Source organism: Fukomys damarensis, unplaced genomic scaffold (assembly GCF_012274545.1).
Source record: "Fukomys damarensis isolate Sample0158 unplaced genomic scaffold, DMR_v1.0_HiC HiC_scaffold_28, whole genome shotgun sequence".
NCBI classification, from domain to species: domain Eukaryota; kingdom Metazoa; phylum Chordata; class Mammalia; order Rodentia; family Bathyergidae; genus Fukomys; species Fukomys damarensis.
The window spans coordinates 36,745,505-36,771,011 of NW_022900940.1; the positions used below are offsets into that span (position 1 = coordinate 36,745,505).

Sequence of the window (25,507 nt, forward strand, 5' to 3'; positions counted from 1 at the left end):
CAAAAAAAAAAAAAAAAAAAAAAAAAATCCCAAATGGAAAACATCGAAAGTTGACAAGTGTTTACATACTTGAGATATAAATGAGCCATGTCCAGTCCTCTGCCATGATGTTTACTAATAAACTAACGTCAAGGGAAAGGGAAAAAGTTACAACAGTTTGTCAGCTGTTTGGAAGAAAGTCCTTGGGCTTCTGTTTGGAATGGAACCTTTCATTCTTTTCCATCGCTGCACATCATGAAATAATTAAAAGGTGCTTCGCAGGCTGTGGAGGAGGTGGGGTCATCGGGAGCCCAGAGACCCATGGAGGGAAGGTGGCTGCTCTCGCTCAGCCTCAGACATGGGAAGGGGGCTGGGGACACATGTGCCAACAGGGCTGGTTCTGGAGGTGACAAGAAGTAATTCTCCTAGGCGTCTACTCCGCTCCTGGTGGAAGACTTAATAATCAGAGGCAGACCTAAGAGTCATCTGGAATTGAAAATTAAGCCAGGCACGGTGGTACATGGCTGTAACCCCAGCACTCTGGGAGGCCGAGACAGGAGGATCACAAGGCGAAGCTCAGCCTGGACAACGCAGTGACTTAGTGAGACCCTGTGTCAAAATAAAAACTATGAAGAGCTGGGGGTGTAGCTCAGTGCTCAGGTCTTAAGGACTCTAGTTATGTGCCAGCCCAGATAGTCACATGACGGTTCCCTTCCGTTTCAGGCGTTCCTAGCTCCAGGACACAGTATTCCCCTTCACATAGAAAGCGAATCTCTTCCAAATCACAATTAAAGGAAGTTTCTGTCCTGAGATACGAGAATCAAGTCTATTGATGAAAGAGCATCGAGACCCTCTTTTCTCCAGGCATGTAGCAGGGGTATGCAGGAAGAGCTAACAGTGAAAACTGTCACATTTCTTTACTGTTTTGTGAAAGGACATTTTTCTGGAACGTATCTCTTTCTGAACCAGGCTTAGGTCAGCACACTGCCTGTGTCTCTCACCACACAGAAACCTTGGTCCAAATTCCCTCAGAGGCAAAGGGCTCTGTGCTTCTGAGATCAGGCTAGGGCTCTGCAAGGCGGTATGGAAGGGGTGCCCCAGTCAGGGTCCCACAGCTGGCCACTGTTACTGTACCTGATGCCAGCAGCAAGGTCTGGAGAAGGAATTCCACTTACCATGACAGTGAAGGGGCTGTTGGGAATATCGACACCGCCGAAGCGCACATAGATCACGTAGGTGCCCGGCTTGGCGGCCGTGTAGAAAATGTCATAGGTGCCGTCTTCATTTTCAATGACATCAGCCTCGGCCTCAGTGCCGTCCGGGGTCAGAATCGTGCAGGTCACTTTCCCCTTCCCAGCAGTCTTAGCGTCCACCACGAAGCCCACCTCCTCGCCAGTTTTCACAGTGGGGGCGATGCCAGGGCCTGGGGGAAAGTTGAGAAGATAGTGGAAGCCTCAGCCAAGGGCGTGTGGTCCCGAGAACAATCGCACTTATCTGCTGCAACAGAGGGACATCCTGAAGGTCACTTGAAGAGGTGCTGCTCAGGAGGGCAGACCCTGAGTCCCTTAATACATAAGGGCACCTGCAAGCTCTGAGGGCTCCCCAGGGCCCACTGAGGTTGGCCCTGGTCTGCCCACAGCCGAGGCTATGGGAGGTGAAGGTCTCTGGTCTTCAGCAAACAGACCGGGCATTTTTCTCAAGTGCCAGGTACGTGTAACAAGCAGCCGTCTACTAGGGCAGATGGAGGGGGACCAGCACAGCCGGCATGACAACGCCAAGGAGAGACTGTGCTACAGAAAATGGAACCAACTGCTCCCCTGAGAAGTGTTCTGCTGCACACCCACCCCCAAGGTTCTAAGAATTTATACCACAGGGTCGCCACACTGACAGAGGGCTTTACAAAAAGGAAAACTTGAAAGGATGTTTGGCTAGGGAATCCTTACTACCTTCCCCCAAACAACAACCAGTCTCTCTCTCTCTCTCTCTCTCTCTCTCTCACCTATAGAATCTCTTCATAAAGGAGTGATATAAAAATCAGGGAATACAGAAAAGCATGAGCTAAAAGCACATGGGTAAACAAAGAGCGTGGGACAAGGCAGAGGTAGGAGGATGGCAAGTTCAAGCCCAACTTCGGCAACTTAGTGAGACTGTCTCAAAACCTTAAAAGTTTTTGTTTTGAATGATTTTTAATCTAAAAAAATTTTTTAAAGGCCGGGAATATAGCTCAGTGAAAAAGCCAAGCATTGAAAAAAATAAAATCAAGTACAGGAGCAAGAGGAAGTGATAAGAACGTTTGTTTAGACTGTCAGAGGTAGAAGAGAAAAGTGGAGCCCGTTTGTGGAAGGCATTGGAGGACAGGCCCACAGGTGGATGGGCACCTCCAGGCTGAATAGCATTCTGCTCAGGACTTGCAATTTTTGCCACAGATGAGACAGGGAGAGCTCAGCAGAGTAATTCACCACCTTGCCCTGATGCCAGAAAAAGATGAGAGAAACAGGACATAGCAGGGTGGACTCAGGAGTGGATTCTGTTTTTTAAGAGAAGCAAATCTGTTTCATTTCAGAGGTGGGGGTTCATGTTTTACAGTCTCCTTGAGCAGCGCCCCCAAGCTTCAGGAGCTGTTCTTAGAGACTGAAAGGTGGCGCCGGTCACCTGGTCCTATCTAGAAAATGAGCAGCGAGGCTCAATGATCCACGAGGATTCCCGAGGAAAACCCTGAACCCTCTGATGTGGTTCTCTCACGCTGACCTGAATTGCCTTCGGGTGACTCTTGAAGAACTGAACCCTGTATTCACCAAGGCAGAAGTCTGCTGCTTCTCATGGGTGTCATCACTGTTGATGCCTCAACAAACGTACCCACTTCAGAAGCGATCTCAAAGCTACAGTGCGCCCGGCACTGTGCTCAGCATTTTTCTGGCCTGACCTCCATCAAATCTTTGCAATAACTCTGTGAAACAGTCTCCCATCCTGGACCACACTTGGATCTGAATTCCCCACCACCCTCTAAAAAAGTCTTCAATCTGAGTGTGACTGAAGTTCAGAAAGACTGAGAAACTTGCCTGGATCACACAGCTACTGCGTGAGCAGAGAGGGCCAAAGCCCACACTCCTGACCCTGACGCCACCTGCACTCACCTGTGGCCAGGCACTTGCTGGCATCGCCTGTCTGTGTAGCCCGGATGCGGTAAGGAGAAAGGGGGATGTCATCCCCGCCGTAAGTGACCCCAATCATGTAGCGTCCAGTTTTGTCAGGGATGTACATGACAGCGTATGTGCCATCCTTATTGTCATGGACGGTGGCTCTTTTGGGTTTTCCTTCTTGGTCCTGTGGATCACAGAGTTTAGTGTTCTGTTGTTAACATGCAGAAGCCTTTCATGGAAAACCTTAACATACTCTGTTCATTGATGAGCCTCTCTAATGGGAGGTCACAGAAGTAACAGTTTACTACAATCTAGTTTGGCTAGGCAGAGGCGTGGGTCACAGACAATGCTAGCGCGATGGTCTGTCAAGTGAACACGTCCTGTCTCAGCTCCATGTGCTCTCAAACACAGGGGTATATGCGGCAGTGGCTCCAGCGTACACAGCACCACATCCACCGCCCCGTTCTCCTTTGCCGACAGGACCCTCCTTAGCTGGGTGAACACACAGCTCCCATCCTGGCATCCTTGCTTGCCATCAGGTACAACCACAACATTCATGACTAACTTCTACCAAATGGGATGGCTGGACAATGAGGAAATCCTGACTGGGCTGCGGAAGACAGCCGATTGGACTGAGAGGCCACTCATGTCCCTTCCTATAGATCTCATGGCAGCCTCATGGGCCACGAGGAGACCTTAAGGACAGGAGCCACACACAGCAAGGTCCTAACTGATCCAAGAGGAAATTTCCATCCCTTAAAAATAAAAACACAGAAGAGTTGTAAAAGCAAAATACATGAAATTCACCACAAAGTGGTGTCTGGAGCTATACCCTCAAACCTCTCAGGTACATATGCTTATTCTCTCTCATAGCTACTAACTCTTCAGAGAGCTAATCTTTGTGAAATTGGTTATTAAAACCCTTGTTCTTAACCCTGGCCAGGAAGTTAGGTTTTGCTTTTATGATTTTTTTTTTTTGGGGGGGGTACCAGGGATTGAACTCATGACCTTGCACTTGTGAGGAAGTTAGGCTTTGCTAATAAGGATGGCTCCAGAAAATGACTGAACATTACCGTGATCTGAACAGCGAGCAGGCCTTCCCCGGCATCTCTGGCATCAATAGCAAACTCCACAGGCAGGCTGGCGGGCACTCCATAGGAGCTGAGGCCAGGCCCACTGGCTGTCACTTTGCTGGCATCATATGTGGGAAGGACCTTGACCTTAAAGGGACTTGACAGACACAAAGACCCTGGTCAGTAAGGTAACATGTCAACCCAGCCACATCTCACCTCTGTCAGAGAGACTGGGACTCAAAGGACGGTTTTACAGAGGAGACAGTGAATTAGATCAAAGGGCCATGAGTCCAACTGCAATTTAGAATTACGAGGTAGAAGCTATCATGTGACAGGCCAGCCTTGGCCTGAGTGCATTCCACAGGACACAGAGGAAGAAGGGTTCCCAAACTAGTTTGAGAAACATGAGTTAAACACATTTAAGCCAGTGTTGCTATGCCAAGACAATGGTCACCAAAATGGAAAAAACTTTATCTCATCTCATTCTCTTGCTTTATTCTTATTCTGTATTTAATATGCTTTATATGGTACCTGATGTACTAGTAAAGCAAATTATAAATGTAATTTTAAAATTACATATTTTACAAAGCTAAAGTTAAATGCGTCAATCTCCATATGAAACGTATATAGAGGGCATGGGTAAAACTTCCAACTTAACGAGTATGATTTAAAAAAACAAAAAACAACGTTTAGAGGTTCCACAAGATTTTTTAGAGGTTCACGCAAGATTTTTATGTAGTAATATGAAGTGGGGTACAAGGCTGCCACCCGGAGTCTTTTGAGAATGCCACCATCAAGGGAAGGGAGAAATACCTTTGTTTTAATCAGAAAACTACTGGGAGGTCTCCAAAGACCCCTAAGTTCTAATGTCAGCTTGCCTTTATAAACTAAGGATGGATGAAAGTGGGGGACAGCAGGGCCGGAACCACATACAGCAAGGTGAGTGTATGACAACACAGGTGTGGGGCTGGCAGGTCTTGGGGACTATCTGCCGAGGAACGGAAGAATGGGTGAGCAACAGGAGCCTGCTTGCCAATCCGCAGCTGGGCGCGCTTGCAGCTGGTTTGGGTCCATCCCTCAAGGGCCAGGCACTTACCTCCGAGGGATCTCTTCGTCGGCATATTTAACTGAGACCATGTAAGGCCCCTCCTGAGATGGGGTGTAGGTCACGGTGTGTGTGCCGTCCCCATTGTCCACTACGTTCACGGGCTCCACCAGGCCTGAGGACAGAGATGACAGATCTGAGCGAGACTCCCTGGCCTCCTCTTCACTCCAGCCTTGGCTGAGTCTGCACCAGGATCATATCCATCCCCGAGAGCGACTGGTTTCCATTGATGAGTAACACAAAGGCAAGCAGGCCATAATCACAGGCCTAAGAAATCAGAGGAGCCCAATTCATGGCTGCAGAGATGACCCCAAGAGACACCTTTAGCTCTCTGTTGGCTTCAGTACACTCGGAATGCCCTAGAGTATAATTAAGGAGACTGCCCATAATTGCTGCTGGAGGCTGTACGGTGAAGGTGCAAGCTACAGACACACTATGTCCTTACAAGCTGGTTAGGCATGTTGGGATGTGGCAATTTTACTCCACAGCTGAGAAAGTGTCAGAGTCCAGACCCTGAACAGCAAACATTAACCAATGGGATGGCCAGTCAAAACTGTGGCCACCTGGGAGCAGAATCCACTATGATGACAGCACGCTGGGGTACAGGTACCAGGCAAGTGAGTGACCAATCTCAAGGAGCCAGCAACTCTCAGTGTGGCGCCCATGGGGGATACTTAGACGCTTCATAAAGCACAGTCAAGGCACACTCGGGGCCAATGGACTTCGGATCCCAGCTCTCAAATGAGGACCGAGGATGGGTCAATGACAGGACAGGTTAATCAAAGCACGGCATGCTCATTAAGCCACGGCATGCTCATTAAGCCAAGAGATGAGGCAGGAACCCACTGATTTCGGAGGGGAGGACAGCAAGAAGCATTCAGTTTACATAATTTAAATCAGCAGCTAATGGGAAAATGCAAACCTGTCTCCATAAAGTCACCCTTCAGGTCACCTTTAAAGAACTCTGAAATGGCTTTCAGGGGGCTGCGCCATGACTGGGAATCCATCTCATCCGCTAAAATTAAAAGGCTGTTACTGGTGAATACTCCATAATGGAGGCAGATATCTAGTAAAGTTTCTCCCCGTGCTCCACACGCTCCCCCAACGCATCCTGAGGTTCAAAAATTTCATAGAATCAGATTCCAGATCCATGACCTCATTTCTCCCAAACCACTTCTTCCCTGAGCTTCAAAAGCCTTAACCTCGTGTTGAACCCCATTAAAAAGAAGGTTCTCCTCTTCAAAGGAGGAAGTCCGTATTGGCCACTTCTAGAGGTCAAAAATACATCACGGAAGAAAAATCCAGATTATTTAAGAAATTAAGACACACAAAGAGGAAATGTTTGTTCACCAAAAAAGGCAAATTCTAACACACTTCAGGGGTTTGTCCCCAAATGACCTGCCAGCCACACCGATCCTAAATTCCAGGCTGCCAACAAAACCCTTTCTCCAAAAGACTCTCTTGCTCCCGGGGGCTGGGATTATATCTGGCATTCCCAGGGGTTCTCCTATATTCCACTTGAAGCCTCTCCAAGAGAACTGCCCCCTCCAATCCCCACATTCAGATCACTCCCAGGCACCCCACAAATGTTGAAATAGGTAATAAAGCAGTCGGCTCAGTATTACATATGACAATCCAAATACTACTTGCTTCAACTAGCTACTTAAAAATTGAAACTATAAAAAGGAATCCAGGACTGTGTTATTAAGGAGAGAAAAGACAGACTTTTAGAGAAATTACAATCAATCCTGCATACTTTTTTTTTGGTGGTACTGGGAATCAAACTCAGGACTCTGGGCTTGCCAGGTAGGTGTGAAGCCACTGCATTACATCCCCAGCCTTCAGGCCTGCCTACTTTTATTTTTATTTATTCATTTATTTTTTTGGTACTGGAGATCGAACTTGGGACCTTGTGATTGCGAGGCAGGTGCTGGAACCACTGAGCTAAATCCCCAGCCCAAGCAGCCTACTTATAAATAGGATCTTCTTAACATGTGGCTAGATGACAGAGCAATAAAATAATCTGAGAAACGTAAATTTTATCTCGCAATCACACTCAAAAGCCCAGCACCTGCTCAAGGTCCCAGCCCTCCGGCTGGAGTGGGTGAGTCCGGGTAGGGAGGTAGGATGTATACTCACCTCGGGGGCCCACAACCCTCACTTCCAGGGGAGCCAGGCCGGCCTTGCTGCTGTCCACTGTAAAAGACTGCAAGATGCAGGCTCTGACACCAGAGCCCAGACCAGGGCCAGCAATTTTGACCTTGCTGGGGTCCACGACATCCTTCACAGGAACTCTGAATGGGCTGCCTGGAAAAGAAGTCATAGGCTCTGAGCACTGAACAGTGGGAGCCCTGCACTGCACATACCCAGACAGTGCCACTGCTCTGGGCCTTGATTATACAGGCCTCAGGCAGCTCCTGTCTCACCGCATGGCCTCCTGGATCATTTTCAACAACTGCCACCTACTGCGTGCAGATGTTGTGCCAGGTTCAGGACCCACGATGGCCAGCAGCCTTTAAGGGACCCAGTGCAGGAGGACGGTGTAAGCACGACTCTCTAATATCCAAGGTAATACGTGCTGAGAGGTGTACAGGAGGCAGCACTTAGGAGACAGTGAAGGCCTATGAGTGACATCTAAGCTGACTTAAGAGGGAACAGCAGTCACCCAGGGCATCAGAAGGAGTGGTGCTCCCAGCCACAGGACCAGCGAGTGCTGAGGCCTAGTGAGGAGGGGAAAGACTGGAACTGAAGGAGGAAGCTGCGCTGTGGGAGGACACCAGAGAGGAATGGAGAAGGCAGGCAGGGGAGGCTTTGCAGCCCGTATCTCCTATTTCCACTCTCACAAATTATCTCTGAGGGTCCCCTGGACTTAGCTCCCTCATATGAAGGCAGTACCTCCTGGCCACACATGACCGTCTTGGTTCCTTGGCAATCAGTTGAAACCTTGCTTTTTGCCTCAGAGTAAGCTGTGGCCTTGCAGCATAGCTGACCTCATGGGGGATCCGGAGGGCCTCTCATTTTCTGAGTGTCAATTTTAAAGACTGACGACACATGGAGAATACAAGGAGGTCAGGATTTGTGAGAAAGCATGAAACAGAGAAACAAGGGCTGGGCCAGGAACCTTAAGGGGACTCCCCACAGATGAGGATATCCTAAGAAACAGCAGCCCCAGCATTCCCAGCACTATGCCCAGGGCTGCCAAGACACTGCCAAGGGGCTCCATGCACAAAGAACTGAGACCCTGGCTTCCTAAAAACAGCTGTTTCTATGACATCAAAGTTTTTCAGCTAAATGAAAAAATGGCTGATGCTGGCCAAGATGAGCACAGCCCATCATGCTGGGGTTTAGAGAAACAAAAATGAACTTTATTTTACTGAGTGACAGTTGAAAGAGTTTAATGTCAACAGGTGATGACCACAGACTACTTCTAAGGCCAGTCTCTATGTTGACACTTCTATTGGAAGTTGTCTGAACTCAGCAAGAGAGAAGCCACACAGCAACATTCAAAGCTAAGATAAACTTAAGGTCCAAAATGGCAGGCACCAAGTATTATCTCCAGGCAGACATCACTAATCGATTATAGCATCCTTTCTTCCTGACACTCTGAATCCCAGTCAACCAGTGGCCCAGGCACCTACCACAGACCACAGCTGGCCCACCACAGGAAACCAGTAAGTCATTACGGGTGAAACAAGACATAGCTTAAAATTATCCCATGGGAAATATGTATGAGGCCAGGATACACTGGATCATTTTTAACTACCCAGAATCCCTAACAAAACAAATTAGAAGCTAGCAGGTCACTGTCTCAGTACCTCACGAGTTAACTAAGTAGCCTGACATGAAGGCAATAACCCAGCACCTTTAAATTTCTCTGCCTGGCACAGCTGTGACATTACTGCCAAGAAAAGTTGGCATTCAGTTCCAGGAGGCCACAAAGACTGAAACAAACTGTCCATATGTGAGGCAAAAATGCAAGTCAGTCTTTATTACTGCACTCAAAAATATCCCTTTGTGTTTCACTCACAGCTTAGCCAGCAAGGGCTCAAACTCTCACCCCTTGTGCAGGGGAATTCCAAGGCTGATGGCATCCAGCATTTTCCCAAGAGACGAAACAGCTCTGCTGCTGCCACAGCCAGGAGGTGCTCACCCTACCGCTGCCTACATGGTTGGAGCTACTGCAGCATCTCTCCTGACAAAAGCGATCCACCCATTCTTCACACTGAACTCTCTCTCGTTTCCAGCACTGTGGTAAGGAAAAACTCCAAGAGACTGTTTTGTCACTTAGCTCCATTCTTCTTTGGAGCAGGTCCTACAAGTTTTAGTTTTAAAACACTAGGCATTTAGTTTTATGAATGCTGGACAGCAAGCTTCTTGGGGGCAGGAGTTTTGTGTGGCTCTTGGATGAAACTGCCTAGATTAATGATTATAGTAATTTTAAAGATCTATACTGAATGAGCTGCAAGTACAAGTTTTATGAGAAACTTGTCACTTGGAAAGACTTAAGGCTCGTATGGACATCTGGGTAAAATTATTTTGAACTGAATGTCAGTGCTTTCTGATCTGTTTGAGAGAAAGATAGTGACCGTGAACAGGCATGCAAGTTTGCATACAGCAAGAAGAGAAAGAGGACAGAATCGGAAAAGTTGAGGGGTCAGTGGACACTCCAGCTCCCTGCAAGTCAATCCAGAAACCCAACAGGGAGCTTCTCAGCCTGCCCCTTCCTCTCTCAGCACTGCCCCATTGATAGGGTAGAATCCATGAGCCAGTGAGGTTCTTCCTGCTCTTCTCACCACCACCAAGACAGCCCAGGAATCCCTGGACCGGGAGCCTCTGCACCACGGCACACTCAGGGACCTGCAGTGTGCGTGTGTGTGTGCGTGTGTGTGTGTGCGTGCACATGCACGCGTGGTCACTCTATTAAGCAAACAGGACTAGAGCCTGTGGCGACTCCTCTCCCTGAAACAAAGAAGCTTCACTACTTACATCACACATTTCTTTTTTTTTTCATTAGTGCATGTCTGCAATACATTCATTTTGAGGAACTGGTACACATACACACATATATCACACCGTAGTCATTTTTACCTCCCTTTCCCCTCCCCGCCCTCCAATGCCCCCATCCCAGATCCCCTTCTCATCTCCACGAAGACCACCTTCCTGTTTCCTATCATCTATCCTTTATTTTGCTCTTTAAATTATGTTCACATTTAGAGTTTCTCTTTCCTGCATTTCTTAATGGTTTCAATCCTCACAGCAATAATTTTCAACGGGGTGGGGGGCTTGCCCAAGGACATACAGCAATATCCAGAGACATTTTAGGTTGTCACATACAGGGGTAGAGGGAGTTTTCTACAGGATCCGGTGGATACAGACCAATGATGCTGACCAACGCTCTACAATGTACAGGACAGCCTTTCTTAACAAGGAATTGTATTGCCCCAAATGTGGATAGTACAGAGGCTGAGAAACTCTTATTTTATGTAACTATACACAACCTCATTAAATAGACATTAATAGGAATTTGACTTAGTGTCAGCTACCAGGACTGTCAATGGAAAAAAGAAAACAGGATACATATGTGAGGTAATTAGGAACTAAGTACAAAATAAAGTAGAATTTTCAACTTTGTAAAGAACCAGACTTCCAGGATGGGGATGTAGCTCAGTGGTACCGTGCCTGCCTGGCAAGCACAAGGTCCTGAGTTCAATCCCCAGTACAAAAATAAATAAATAGGAAGAACCAGACTTCCCTTTGATCAGGAGCTAGATCTTCCAACATGTGAACAATCATTTCCAACAAAAAGTCTAAGTCAATGCTTTCTGTCATTTTACTGGTCCGACTGGGAGTTAGGGATATTTTGGGGGTAAGATACCTACGGAAAATTCTCCTTTTGCATCTGCCACAAACACCTGAGTGATAAGCAAAATTACACCTGTTTTCATGCAAAATCATGTTATTCTCTGGACAGTCAGGGAGGAGATCACTTACCGGGGATGTGGACTCCTCCATATGTGATATTAACGTCATAATCTCCTGGAGCAAAGGGAATGTATTCAGCGCTGCAGCTGCCATTTTTGTTGTCTCTGCAGTTTATCTTTGACTCTGATGGTCCCTCAACAGTTATTCCAAGTCCGCCAATTCCTGCCCCTCTGGAAAGGGTTGGGGGCAAAGTGAAACACACACAGTCCATGCTAGCCTAGTTATTGTCAGAATTCATTTAAAATCTCTTTATAAGCCAGGCATGGTTGAATATGCCTGTAATCCCAACACTAGGGAGGCTGAGGTAGGAAGATCAGGAGTTTGAGGCCAGCCTGGGCTACACAGTGAGTTCAAGGCCAATCTGAACTACATATGAGTACTTGACTCAAAAAATAAATAAAAAATAAGGGCCAGGGATTTAGCTCAGTGGTTCCACCACCTGCCTCGTAAGCTCAAGGTCCAGAGTTTGATCCCCAGTACCAAAGGAGGAGGTGGGGCTGGGGATTTAGCTCAGTGATTCCACCACCTGCCTTGTAAACACAAGGTCCCAAGTTCAATCCCCAGTACCAAAAATAAATAGCCCCTTTATAAACTATCCCATTTAGCCAACCGGACTCAACATGACACCATCTCTTAACACAGAGAATTTCTCAGGAGTCTAACATAAATCAGGCTTGACCTCTCCTTCCCAGTACTTGTCCTTTATTTGCTTTACAAACCTAACTGCACTGACTAGGACTGCAAATATAATGCAGGTTTGAACCGAGTGGTCTCCCCACAGCCGCGGCCTTGTGCACGCTAAGCAAGTGCGCTACTACTGAGCCACACATCTGGTCTTTTTTGCAGTCAAGGGAATATTAACAGCATTTCATTTATATATGAGATTGGCTATACATTTCTGCATTTTCAAATCAAGAAGCTTCCATCTAGTCCTAGTTGGCTGAGCACTTTTATGACTACGATGAAGAACTTTTTGATAAGTTTGTAGGTATATCTCATCTTTTTCTGTAACATAGCTTTAAAGAAGAAAATCTCCTAAGTATTGAAGAAACACTTCTCATAAAAGTAGAGACACCATGACACAAATGTACGGCACAGCCTTAGGGTGGGGGGCACTTTTGAAAGCAGTTAAATGACCCAGGGTTACTCACTACAGTGCCTACCTGGTAACCACAGTGAAGACATTGGGTTTGTTGGTCAAGGCCTCGTTCAGTCCAGGACCTTGGGCATGGACCCGAGATGGCTGGCAGCCTTCAGTTACAGCCACTTTGAAGGGACTGTTGGGAATGGGCACATCATCATACGTCACCTCTACTACGTGGACACCTGTGCAAAACAAACAGAAGCGTCTGTTTGGGGGCAGCAACTCTAGTTATGGGATTTATCTAGCACTCCACTATATGTGCAGCTCTTTGTCACTGGTGAAAAGGCAGATTAAAAAATAAATGAAGTTGGTGCAATCTGATTTTTAAAAACTACTGTCTTTCAATACTTTCTGTTCACTTGACAGTCACGTAACGCGGCTGGCCCACCGCAAGCCCCCATCACTACGCTGCTATTCAAGTCAGTCGTTTGCAGCACACTATCCTGATCTGAGCAAACCCCACCCGGCCATCATCCAATATACAACGGGAAACTCATGAAATAAAAAAGATTCGCATCCACAAATACACTGAAAATATCTTGCAAGGTATGTTGTGTACACCTGTTATCCTAGCACCGTGGTAGGCTGAAGCAAGAGAATAGCAAGTTTGAATCCAGCCTGGACAGGGTGGCAACTTAACAAGACTGACCCTGTCTAAAAATACAAAGTAAAAAAGGGGGCTGAGGATGTAGCTCTGTGTGAAGGCCCTGGGTTCATTTCCCAGTATGGGGTGGGGAGTATACCCAAATATTTATAGGGATCATCCAGGTAGCAGGGGTAGATGGGACTGGAATTTTTTTATTTATTGAAATCATCTAGTCCTGGTCTATCCTAACAGCCAAGAAATAAATACACAGTAAAAATAGCGCAAATGAAAGCATACCACAGCCTCACCTCCTCAGGGGAGGCGGAGGCTAAGCCCCAGCCCACCCATGACACGAGGCCAGCAGGCCACGCGCTGGGCAGACAGGTGGTCTGCTGTGAAGGGGGTGTCACACGTCCTTATCGCTTCGCTTGTGCCTCTACTGAGACCGACCCAGCATACGGGCCATGAGTTGGCATACACCACTGGGAGGGAACAGCGGAGTGCAGCTCCGGACCGGGTCACATCAGAGGACAGGACGACTTACCTTTCTCGAAGGGCGTGTACTCCAGCTGGTAGGTCCCATCGGCGTTGTCCGTGACAAAGCACTCAGTGGAGGCTCCCGAGGGATTGGCAATGTGGGCCTTGATGTGGTCACCCCCCACCTGGGTCAGGGGCCTTGAGTCCACTGTGAATTCAGTGGTGGCTTCCCGAAATACATCTGCAGAGCAACCACACAGATGAGAACATCACAGATACCTTGGACCAAGGAGCAAACCTCAAAACCAAGGTTCTCAGCCCTGGGACACATAAAATCTCATTTCTGGGACAGCAAACAACTGGTTTCCCAGATTCTCAGAATCACAAATTTAACCTTGTTATTGTTTGGATCAAGTAAGTCCTTTAAAAGGCTCACACGTTTAGAGGTAGGGCTTTTGGAAGGTGACCGCGCCCTGCAGCAGTAACTTCATCAATGGATTACTTCCCAGATGAATTTGTAACTGAATGGGCTGCTGGGGGTGGGGCCTCTCTGGAGGAAGCAGGTTCTGGGACACAACTTGGAAGGGTTGATTTCTGTCTCTGGTTGCTTTCTCTCTCTCTCTATTTCCTGCTCTTTTCGATTCCTGGCTGCCACAGCTATGAGCTTTCCTCTGCCTGCTGCTCCTGTCTTGTAACCTGGCAATCATGGACGGACTAAGACCCCTGAAACCATGAGCCATCATAAACCTTTTCTTGGAAGTTGTGCATGTCAGGTATTTTGCCTCGGAAACAGGAAGGTGACTGACTAGTCGCCCTCTCCTGCTTCCAAGGCAGTGTTCGTCTTGGCCAAATGACAACACAACCTCTTCTAGAGCAGCACTGGCTTCTCTGCTGGGGCAGTGACTGACAACCTGCTCTAGAGCAGCCACTATTCACACAAAGCTGGGGATTCAGGACAAATTAAAGTATAAAAACAGTCCAGTTCTGTAGCACATGTAGTGTTAGCCAGCACCACATTTTAAACTTTTTCAGTCAAGTCTGTAAATAAAATGTTGTTCCCATATTAAAAAAAAAAAATCAAGACTTCTGGCTCAGACACAGAAACCAGAAAATCTGCTGACAATGCTGGGCACCAGGCCCGTGGAGAAACAAAAAACAGAGCTGGGCAGTTGAGCTGCCTCTGGAAAGGCAATGTACCCACTCCCAACCTTGGTCCCAATTCCCTGAGGCAGGTAAGTCTGCCCAAGCAGCACCTGGCCCCCACAGGTGGCCCTTAAACCCCAGCTCGCCCTCCCCCTGTTCAGGAGACCTACCCTTTCCTTCTATGCCCGGCCCAAAGACTCTGACTCTGCTGGTGTCCACAGCAGGCTCCACCCGGACCCGGGCGGGGAAGTGCGGCACCAGCTCGCCCCCGTACTGCACGGTCAGCGTGTACATGCCGGCCGTTAGTGGCACGTAGGTCACCGCGTAGGTGCCGTCCTTGTTGTTCTGAATGCTGACTTCGGCTTTCGTGCCTGAGTCCGAGACGGCTTCCAGGCCCAGAGCCCCAGGACCCGCTTCCGAACAGTCAACACTAAGCAGCCCGGCTTCACCCACTTTGCCCTGCTCCAAGCCGGGTCCTGACACCACAACCTTGGTGGGGTCAAATGGCATTTCGATGTCGGCTTTGAAGGGGGATCCAGGTATGTGGACTTCTTCAAAGAGTATGTTCACAAAGTACTCCCCGGGTTTTGTGGGAAGGTAAGAGACAGAGCAGGTCCCATCGCCATTGTCAGAGCACTCGATTTTGGCCTCGCAGGGGCCTTCCACGGTTAGGCCCAAACCTCCCATTCCGGCTCCTTTGGTGTCAATGGTGAACTCGGCAGGCTTGCCCACGAGGCCACCTTCAAGGCCAGGCCCGTGCGCCTTCACCTAGTTCAACAAAGAATAAAAGTCAAACTCTGCCTGCAGCTGGGCACTGCTACTCGGCCAGCCCTGCCATCCACATCACAACTACCACCTCCGCTGAAGTGGCCCTTCCTCCTGGGCCCCTAGTGTCCCTTACACATACACCTGAGTGACACACACACACACACCACAACGCACTCAATGCTTCAAGTGGCAAATAACTCAAGAGCACTCAAGTGAAAGGTACAGGTCGGAGGCGTGGCTGTTGGCACAGGACAAGAGTGGAGATGGTAACGTCCTTCCCCCAGTCCTGGCTCTTCTGAACCGCAGTGCGGCACCTGAGAACTAAGAGCTCATCCAAACATAGAAGGGCTCTCATGAGTTTCGATATAACTCTGCCTGCTGTACCTCATTCAATAAATTCTGCGTACTCAAAAATTAAGCTGTTTTTTTTTTTTTTTTTTAAAGAGGAAGGGATGAAGCCTTCATCTCTGATTTCACAAACGAGACAACTTTGCACATTCACGCCATTCAGACTGGTGGAAATACCTTGAAGGCAGGGCTAGCACAAGAAATAATATTGAGGGTTACATCTGTTTATAATATGTTGTTACAGCTTCTATAGGGCAAACTCAGTCAGCCTCCACGTTTACCTCACCCCATAAGCTGGCTTTGAAGCAAATACCATTAACATACAAATAAATGAGGGCAAAGGACTCGGCAACAGGGAATCCCTCACCAAAGTCTCCCAGCCAGACAGGGAGAGCAGGGATGGGTGTGCCCCACCTGCCAGGGGATGCTTCCGCCTGACAGGAGACTCGGTCAGCCATTGGGAACTAACGTTCACCACGAAGTAACTCTCCAAAGGTCTTTGCCAGGCAGGACCACGGGACCATGGCGTCATATTTCATGACAACAGGGCAAGTTCTCGAACAAAAACAAAAGCTGACCTTGCTGGGATCTGGAGGCAGTGAGGCCTCCACCGTGTAGGGGCTCCCAGGCACAGGGTGTCCGTCGTAAGCCACGTCCACAGCGTACAGCCCCTCCTCCCGAGGGATGAACTTGGCTGAGCTGCTCTCCCGGCCTGTCACAGGTGCCACCAGGCATGGCACAACCTTCCGGGAGGGGCTCAGAATCGTCACGTCCAGCTTCCCCTGGCCCCCTGCGCCTCGGGTGTCGATGGAAAACTCCTGATCCTTCCCCACCTCGATCCCTGGGAAAGGGAACAAGACAGAGTGAGGAGCAAGAATCAGCAAATGAGCTCTTTGGACATCTCAACCTCTACAACAATCGACAGCTGATGCAGGAGGACAAAAGGCAATCGAGACTAAGCACCAGCACATTCCATCCTTACTAAGAACCAGCACAAGAACAATGATTAATTAACAGTGATCACCGCTAGCATTTACTAAATTCATTTGATGCGTCACCCCAACATAGGGGTGTGCATTACTAACAAATGGTAGCAGATGGGCAAACAGGCTCAGAGAGGTTAGGTAACTCCGCTAGGGTGAGACATATCGGGCGGGACACAAAGGTAGGACTCAAGCCTAAGTTTATCTAACTCCATGATCTTTTTTTTTCTGGGGAGTCACGTATCTGATGCTGTTTTCTTTACTCACTTTTGATGTTGACCTCATATCAAAACAGCCTCATAGGTCCATGTTTTATCTACTTATTCTTGGCAGGAAAGTCAATCCTCCAGCCAAAGCCAACCCTCCCCTCCCCCAAGAAGGCCAAAGCCGTAGAGCTGGTATGGGCCAAGGCAAGTCCTGAGAACTGACTTGGACGACTTTTGAAAGGTCTCCACAAGGCTGCAGGAAACCCAGTGTTACACTTGACAAAAACAAGGAAAGGACTTCAAGCAAAACAAAAGCACACCATGGCCCAGGAAGCCTGACTCTGGGGCAATGAGCCTGCCAAAATGGACACTGAGGACTCATGAGCAAGGGATCTCGAAGCTCTGCATCCCAGAGGGCAGGAAGCTTCTCCTAATTGGCACCCTGCTTTTCCTGTTCAGAAGTCAAATCTCTTGAGTACACAGGCAAGGAGTGGCATGGGGACATGTGACAGAGTTAAGCAGTGACCATTCACATGCTCAGAGCTGGCCGCCCCTGGCCACAGAAGCCAACATACCGAGCTCTCACTCTGCAGACTCCGGGACTGAGAGCTGGCCTTGTTCACAGTTGTGCATTTGGGTCCCAGGTCAATAAAAGTGCTCACCAAGGCCACTACCGAGACCCTGGAGGAGCCAGGACAGAGGGCACGGCAGATCTGCCAGGTATGCATTTGCCCAGCTTGACTGGTGGCCCTGTGACCACCACTGAAGTACATCCAGTCTGGGACCACCAGCAAAGGAAGGGACTTAGGTGTGAGTGGTTTTCAAGACACATGGCTGACTTGAAAAGGCAGGCTGAAGATGTACGGGTACAACCTAGGATAACCTAAGATTAACAGTGCTGAATGCCTTCTACTGACACACCTATGACGCAGACAGGAAGTGTGGAGGGAAGAGTGGAAATGAGAATTTTGGTCAGCCCTAGGAAGGGAGAGAAGTGGTGGGTAACATGTAGTCAACTCAACCGTAATTTTTTTTAATGAAAATAGATTTACATATGACTTATATAAAAGATAATTTTATAGGCATTGTGAAACATCTGAGGCTGAGCATTGTACATCGGTGTTTGTATGAAACCACTCTTTACTTTTATATATAAGAAATGCTCCACAATTTAAAAAAAAATTGAGCTGGACAAGGTGGTGCACACCTGGAATCCCAGCATTTAGGAGGCTGAGGCAGGAAGATCACATCACCGTGAGTTCCAGGCCGGCTTGAACTAGATACATAAGGAGAGCCTGTCTCAAGAAAAGAAAAGGAAAAAAGAAAAAAGAAAAACTGAACATGCCAACATGCTAAATGAAATGAGCTGATGAGATCCCTAACAAGCTAAAGGACCCCTGGATGGGGACACAGGGTAGAGGAGAGGGGTGCATTGTGGTTGTGGTTTCTGGGTGCCAGGGACTTCCCTTCATGCCTGTCACCTAAATATGATTCAAACGCCAAAGATGGTTGGCATAGTTAGAAACTCATCTGAAAGATGAGCTTTTAAGGAAAACGCCCCATAGCAATAACAGCAGTTATTGGAGGCTATGTACTGGCCTCTACGTTAATTGTCACAGTATTCCCACAGGCGTGCTCGTGACCATCCTGCCCAGCCCCTCCTCCTGTACAAATGAAAAAACTAGTCTTGCCAGGCGTGGTGGCGCACGCCTGTCATCCCAGCACTTGGGAGGCTGAGGCAGTAGGATTGCTGTGAGTTCGAGACCAGCCTGGGCTACATAGTGAGTTCCAGGTCAGTCTCAACTACATAGTGAGACCCTGTTTCAAAAAAACCAAAACAAACAAACAAAAACGAGTCTCGCTGAGGCTTGGTGACAGGTGGGTCGCAGAGTTGCTTTGTAACATGGCCCTCACTCAAACCCACACCTAAGACACATTTGCTTCCCTGTAATTTCCACCTTTTGAAGGGACTCAAACAGCAGCCACCCCGGACACTTACTATTTTCCAGCCCATTGATTTTTATCTTGCTCAGATCCAGTGGAGCAGCAACACCCACGGTGAAAGGGCTTTTAGGGACAGGGTCGCCACCGTAAGTCACCAGAACCTGCATGTTGCCCTGGAATGAGAGAAAGAGCACACTCTTGGCGGCCAGCACACAAGCTTGGTACTTCAACCTGCCCTCTGGACCCTTCATTCCTCCTAGAGAGTGGATTTAGAAAGCATCTGACGCATTTCTTCAAGCTTTTGACCAAGGGCAAGAACAACAGAGAAATCAGATCCAGTAAGAGCAGCTGATGACCACAGGGCATGTACCGAGCATTCACCTGTAGTGAGCAGTGGAGCCCTGCGCTTTTATTCATTTCCTCAATTCAGTCTCAAAACAGACCTAAGGCAACATTCCCACTGTTGTCCCCATTTTTTCAAGACAGGAAACTAAGGCTCAGCAAGGTTAAAGGAACTTCTCCCTCACACATCTAGAAAGTGTGAGCCCTTCCTAACCTGCCCCACCACCTTCCCACCCAACACACAGCCAGCTCCAGCCACTGGGCCTCAGGCCACCAAACAAACACAACCAGTTTTTCCACATCCTGTGGATCGGTTTCAGGCCACCTGGATGCAAAAAGGGATTTGCAGTAGGTTCACCAGGAGCGGAGCTGTGCTTTCTTCAAGCAGCACACAGTATCTCTGCTGTTTCCTCTGAAGGAAAGAAAAGCTCCATGCGCAAAGGTGCCCTGTACTGTGGGATCAGGAGGGCCCTGTGCCCCCCTGCTGTCCTCCCACAGCCTCTGGGCCAGCTTCCTCTCCCTACAGTCCAAGGCTCTGTAAAAGCCTGCTGTCACTCAGAAGATCAAGGTCCCCCAGCTCACCTGCCCAGGCATAACCTACAGGGCATGGAGGAAGAGATGGTCCCCTACGCCCCCTTCCCCATAAAGCAGGCTCGGGGACATTCAGGCCCTCCAAAAAGCTGTTGCTGATAAAGAAGTGTTGAATGGGCCAGGGATTTAGCTCAGTGGAACCATGCCTGCCTTGAAAGCTCAAGGTCCGGAATTTGATCGCCAGTACCAAAAGAAAAAAAAAAAGTGTTGAATGGATGTAGCTTTTGGCATAGGTATATTTTCTCACATTCCTTTTGTAGTAAAGAAGGTGAGGGCCCAGTGTTTGGCTCAGTGGTTCCCACACCTAACTCACAAGTGCAAGGGGCCAAGTTCAATCCCTGGTACCAAAAAAAAAAAAAGGAAGGTGGAAAGCCAAGAAAAAAAGTGATTGTATCAATGAAGATGGAAGAATTGATTTCCCAGAATTTTTAACACTGCATACAAAACCAACAGGCCCCCTACCTCTAGTGTATAGCATTTCATGGTAAAATGTGTACCGGTCAAACTCAGCAGAGCTGAGAGCTAGCCAAGGGACAGGAAAGGTCTCCTCGAACTGTTTAATGAAAGACTGATTCGTGACTTCATCCACCTTGGAATTCCCAAGGTGCCAACTCCTCAGTTTGCCCCTACCCCCTAGGGCGAGCCTTGAGGCTAAGGAGTCCAGGAAATAACCTTCTCCCAACTCCTGGAAGTCTGCTGGTCACTTCTCTGAAGTGCTAAGAAGAGAGGGAAAAGTTAAGCCCACCTATCCCATGAAAGAAAGTATCTTCTCATTACTTGTCACAAAAGCAATGCAAAAACTCAGATAGGGAATTAACTATATCTTAAATAACCTAACAAGGGAGAAGAAAAAAACCTCAGAAATGTATACCCTTGGTGTGTTTAGCATTTCCAGTCCACACCCCTAACCTCAGGCCCAGATCAGCAATGGATTATACTTTTTCCCTACAGGGCTGTGAGGAGAGAGCTCTCTAGGCCACCTGCATCATTTCTCCACAAGGTGGGTGGCTGCATGGTGGTTTTATTTTACATGCTTCTGAGATCTGACCCTTATTCGGATAAACACAGGTACACAAGGACCCTGGCCTGACAAAAGATGAATGGAGAGAGCCACCAACAGAGCCCTTTGTGAGCAGCCCTGGCCACCACACTAAGAACATTTCTGGACAGGGACCGCTGTCCCGCGAGGTTCTGTAAGCCTGCTTGGTTTCCTGAAGGCACGATGGTATCACATGGAGTATCTGATTCCTAGTGGTTCCCAACACACACCGCCTGTAATGGAGCTGCTGCCACCAGCTCTGTCTCAAACTGTTCTGGACAGGGGAACCTCAGGTGAGAACTTTAAGCTACAGATAACCACAGCCAAAGAAGGCAGAAGTCAAAGTCCTCAGGAAAACAAACCATCATCTTTCTTTCTTTCTTTTCTTTTCTTTTTTTGTGCTGGGGTTCAAAGCCATCACCTTTCTGTAAAACCCAGGCCTTTGACCTCAGGGAAGTCCTCAAGCTCCAACGCACCATGTCCACCCCTCTAAGGCAAAAAGAGCTAGGAGCACTGTGGTGACAAAGGCGGACACACCCACTGGCCACACATCACTTGTCCCCTCCAGAGCTATCACCCCGGGGCCCAGCAGGAGAGCAGCCTTGCTGGGGTCAAGAAGCAGGAGCCAGCAGTCAGGGGCTCGGGGCTGAGGCAGGCGAGGAGTCGGTCTGCATTGAGGGGAAGCACCCACCCGTAACACCAGGAGCTGCTTCTGCAAAGTTCCGGCCTGCGATTCCCAAAAACCACCAGGAGAAGGTACACCCATGGGCATCAGTCCTCGACGAAGGCCCCACCAGCCCTCAGAACCATTAGCAAGAAAATTATTTACCTATTTACCACTGAGCAGGCTGCTAAGAAAGGAATAATCTAGCTACCGAAATATCAGGAGGACTCGCTCAGCTGTGTGTGGTGGCGCACACCTATAATCCCAGCACTCAGGAAGCTGAGGCAGGAGGACTGCCATGAGTTCAAGACCAGCCTGAACTACGCAGTGAGACCTTGTTCAAAAAACAAAACAAGGGCTGGGGATTTAGCTCAGTGGTTCCGCCGCCTGCCTTGCAAGCAGAAGGACCTGAGTTCGATCCCTGGTACCAAAAAAACAACATCACTCATTAGGATTTTTTTTTTGGTACCAGGAATCGAACTCAGGGTCTTGTGCTTATGTGGCAGACCCTACACTGCTGAGCTATATTCCCAGTCCTAGGATTTTTTTTTAAAAAGCACAGGAATGGGCAAGCCTGGAGATTCAAGGCCATGTTTCTAGACCAACAGACTGGACCCTGCACCAGAAAGCTACTTATACTGCCCAGCAAATTCTCATAGAAGAGACACGCTCTCCAGGATGTGTAGCCCCAAAGGGGAACAACAGCCAAAGCCACCCACCCCCGCTCTCGCTGTCCCCCTGCTCAGCGGGCCCAGGCTCAGTGTTCTGCCCCTCCCATCGTGGCTCACACAGGGGCTCCTTCCCTTCATCAGGCGTAAGTACTGAAATCTAGGCCTTTCCACGAGGGTATCTATGTCCAGGACCTTGAGGTGTGAACAGGAAATAAAGTAAAATTTTCAACAAATAAAATGAGTACAGTTTCTGTTCTGCAAGACGAACAGTGGTGGGAACAGAGGTGGTGGAGGCAGCACAGCACGGTGAATGTATTAATACCACTGAAGGGCACTTTTAACACGATTAAGATGGTAAATGTCATTGTATTAATACCACTGAAGGGCACTTTTAACACGATTAAGATGGTAAATGTCATGTATATTCCACTACCAAAACATGAGTTTTAAAAAGTTTTAAACACACACGGCCAGGGACTTAGCTCAGTGGTTCCACGACCTGCATCACAAGTGCAAGGGCCCAAGTTCGATCCCCGGTATAAAAAAAAAATTTAAACACATAAATGTGAACTTGTATAAAGAGATTGTTTTTTAGACCCTTACTGCATAAAGTAATCAGGATAAAGCAAACCTGAATTTCTACATTTTGTAAAAGGGAACAATTATTTGCTGCCCCAAATAACACCTCAGGCCTTAGGGACTAAGGCTGAACTGGCTCTGTGAGAAAAGACCCCCCAATAAAACACCTCATAAAAAGGTAAACATAAACTAAGCTAAAAGGGCTGACAAGGAAAAATACAAGTGTGGCAGCTCTTTCTCCCTGAGTTATTAACAAGAGACTGAGAGGCAGCTGGAAAGGAAGGGAGAGAATGTTTGTATATACACGCACGAGCAAATGTGGGTGTGTCAGAAAAAGGTAGGCCTGAGCTCCTAAAAATCAGAAACCCAAGATGGAGGGAGATGTGGGTCTGGTTTCCTGCTTGCTCCTCAGGAATCCTGCAGGTGGTGTGGAGAGCACCTACCAGGCTTTGGTCAGTGTGCCCAGAGAGAGACAGAAGGCAAGGCACAGTGAGCCACCTCCCAGGGCGCGGTGCCACCCCTAATGCTAATCACATCCCTACTGTCTGAGGCCAGCACTGTGTAGGCCTGGCCAGCCAGAGCAGAGGACAAGAAGGACGCTACCTGCTGGGTAGGTGTGTATTTGACGGTGTGTGAGTAGTCGTAGTTATCAATGATATCTAAGTCCTTCACCGCATCACCAGGAACAGGGCTGCTGAACCGCACGTCAAGTGGGGCTTTCCCAGCCCCCTTGGTGTAGACAGTGAAGTGGGTTGGCTTCCCATTCTCCACACCTAGAAGGACATGGGGACATGAGGGAAATCAGGCCAGCTGGAGGGCTTTCGCTTTTAGAACCAGTCGGACAGGTTCAACTGCATGACACCGCTTTAGGCCTTAGCAGGCGGTGAGGAGGCAGCATGCTGTGCCTGCCTCCATCTGAGCCCAGGGGTGAGGACCAATCCCTCGAGGTCTAGATCAAACACACCCAGTGTCACTGCACACAGGAGAGCCCCACCCGCACCATCTTACCTGTTCTGCTGAGCCCTGGGCCTTCCGCCTTCACTTTGCTGGCATCATGGGAAGGGTCAACTTTCACTCTGAAAGGGCTGGCGGGGATTTCCTGTGGCAGAGATGCGGTCTCAGAAGAAAAGCCCCTGAGATACTGCCAGTGTTTAGCCTTCTGCCCAAACACACAGGGCAAACCTTAGCACATCTATGGCATGTGGGTGAAGTCTACACACACCAGCATTAGTGAGGCCACGAGAGTTTGCTTCTCACACCTGCAGCCCTGAGAGCACAAACAAATCTGGGGACTCTGAACCTTCACTCCAGGTGTCAGGCACTGTGTATGAAAAGAACAGTACCCAGAATAAAATCCAAACTGACGTCACTCTATGGGAGTGTAGGAAGGTTAACACCAAGGAGCTAAGCTTGGGGACCACAAGGACGGAAACAGAATGATTATAATTCCTCAAAAAGCAAACTGCAGACAGAATAAAGGCAAAGAGGTGAAGTCAACTCAAGACCATAATAACCTTTAGGCACAAAACTTTCTCCTGAGATTCCTGTTATTAAGTAAAGTTAATTTAAATCATAAGAATTTCAAACTCTCTGTTTTCATGGTGCTACTCACCCAATCATCACACCATACACCTGACACTTCAAAACGTCGCTCCCTCCAAAAGTTTAAGGGTGGGGCCACAGTTATTGTTTCAAAGAGGTTAAAGAACAACATGACTAGCAGTTATTTGTGTTTCAGTCAGAAGCCAGATGAAAGTGTACAACAAATCTGTCTCCACTCTGTCCTACTTTTAAACATTAAATACACTGCCTCACTTCTGTAATTAAGTGGTAAAAATTTAGTTCTAGGTATTTTTTTTTTCCTTCTTGGTTTTAAGGAATCAGAGAAAAATCATCAAGCAGTTGTAAGATACCTTCCTATTCTTTAAAAAACCAAAAAGAAAACATGAATTCATGTCAGCAGAAAGAAGCCAGGCTACTCCTACTCCCTTCTGTCACCTCCCAGGCCCCAACACATACCTGTGATGCAAAGAGAACTTTGATAGTGTATCGCCCGGTGGCAGGAGGCACATATTTGACTGTAAATGTGTCATTAGCATTGTGAATAATGTCAAAATCCACATCTTCCTCATCCTCACTTAACACCCGGGCATCACATTTAATGCCAACGCTGACATCACCTGGAACAGACCAGCTTATTAAAGCATCACTTTACAAGACACAGCCTGTCCTGCACAATCACTTCCCAAACAGCAACAGAACCTAAGGGAGGGAAGATGTTATGTCAAGGTTTTGGAAAGGGGATGAAGGGTATCACCGAGAACATGACATAGGCTCATTAGGTGAACAATTACCTATCCATATGGACTACTTCCTGGTTCAAAGTTCACAGTTTTCCAAACATTATCAAACGAACTTTCTTCCCAAAGGAGCCATAATCACTAGGTTATGTGAAGACTGCTCTCACCTTCCCCAGCCTCGGTACAGTCCACTGTGAAGTGAGTGGGCTCGTTTGCCTTCAGACCACTTCTTTCCACGCCTGGCCCAAACACTTTGACCTTCTGAGGATGGCTACCTTGTCCAATGTTGACCTAGCGAAGACATTGAGAAAATTAGCAAATACTCCAACTTGCAAAACATGGTTGCCAACAGCCCTGCAGGGCAGGCTAGAGCACTCTGCTTTTCAGGCCACTCCACCTTTCAAGGCCCACCAAGGATGGGCTCTCGCCTCATATATTCTTTG

At 48.1% G+C, this 25,507-nt stretch overlaps 1 protein-coding gene across 5 annotated transcripts in view; it reads right to left on the reverse strand.

The window, feature by feature from the left end:
- The window catches only part of Flnb (filamin B), a 96,325-nt gene that overhangs the window by 25,417 nt on the left and 45,401 nt on the right, over window positions 1–25,507 (reverse strand). For 4 of the 5 annotated variants that reach the window (XM_010612758.2, XM_010612756.2, XM_010612755.2 and 1 more), the window contains exons 15-30: window positions 25,232–25,355; window positions 24,784–24,944; window positions 23,773–23,863; window positions 23,368–23,537; window positions 18,934–19,051; window positions 16,324–16,586; window positions 14,800–15,397; window positions 13,554–13,727; window positions 12,443–12,605; window positions 11,289–11,449; window positions 7,437–7,604; window positions 6,220–6,312; window positions 5,289–5,412; window positions 4,193–4,349; window positions 3,114–3,303; window positions 1,155–1,402 (exon numbers count right to left, since the gene is read on the reverse strand). In XM_010612758.2, coding sequence (XP_010611060.1) covers window positions 1,155–1,402; window positions 3,114–3,303; window positions 4,193–4,349; window positions 5,289–5,412; window positions 6,220–6,312; window positions 7,437–7,604; window positions 11,289–11,449; window positions 12,443–12,605; window positions 13,554–13,727; window positions 14,800–15,397; window positions 16,324–16,586; window positions 18,934–19,051; window positions 23,368–23,537; window positions 23,773–23,863; window positions 24,784–24,944; window positions 25,232–25,355 — 3,003 coding nt within the window. The remainder of the gene's footprint in view (window positions 1–1,154; window positions 1,403–3,113; window positions 3,304–4,192; window positions 4,350–5,288; window positions 5,413–6,219; window positions 6,313–7,436; window positions 7,605–11,288; window positions 11,450–12,442; window positions 12,606–13,553; window positions 13,728–14,799; window positions 15,398–16,323; window positions 16,587–18,933; window positions 19,052–23,367; window positions 23,538–23,772; window positions 23,864–24,783; window positions 24,945–25,231; window positions 25,356–25,507) is intronic. The other variant, XM_010612759.3, reaches the window with a different exon arrangement.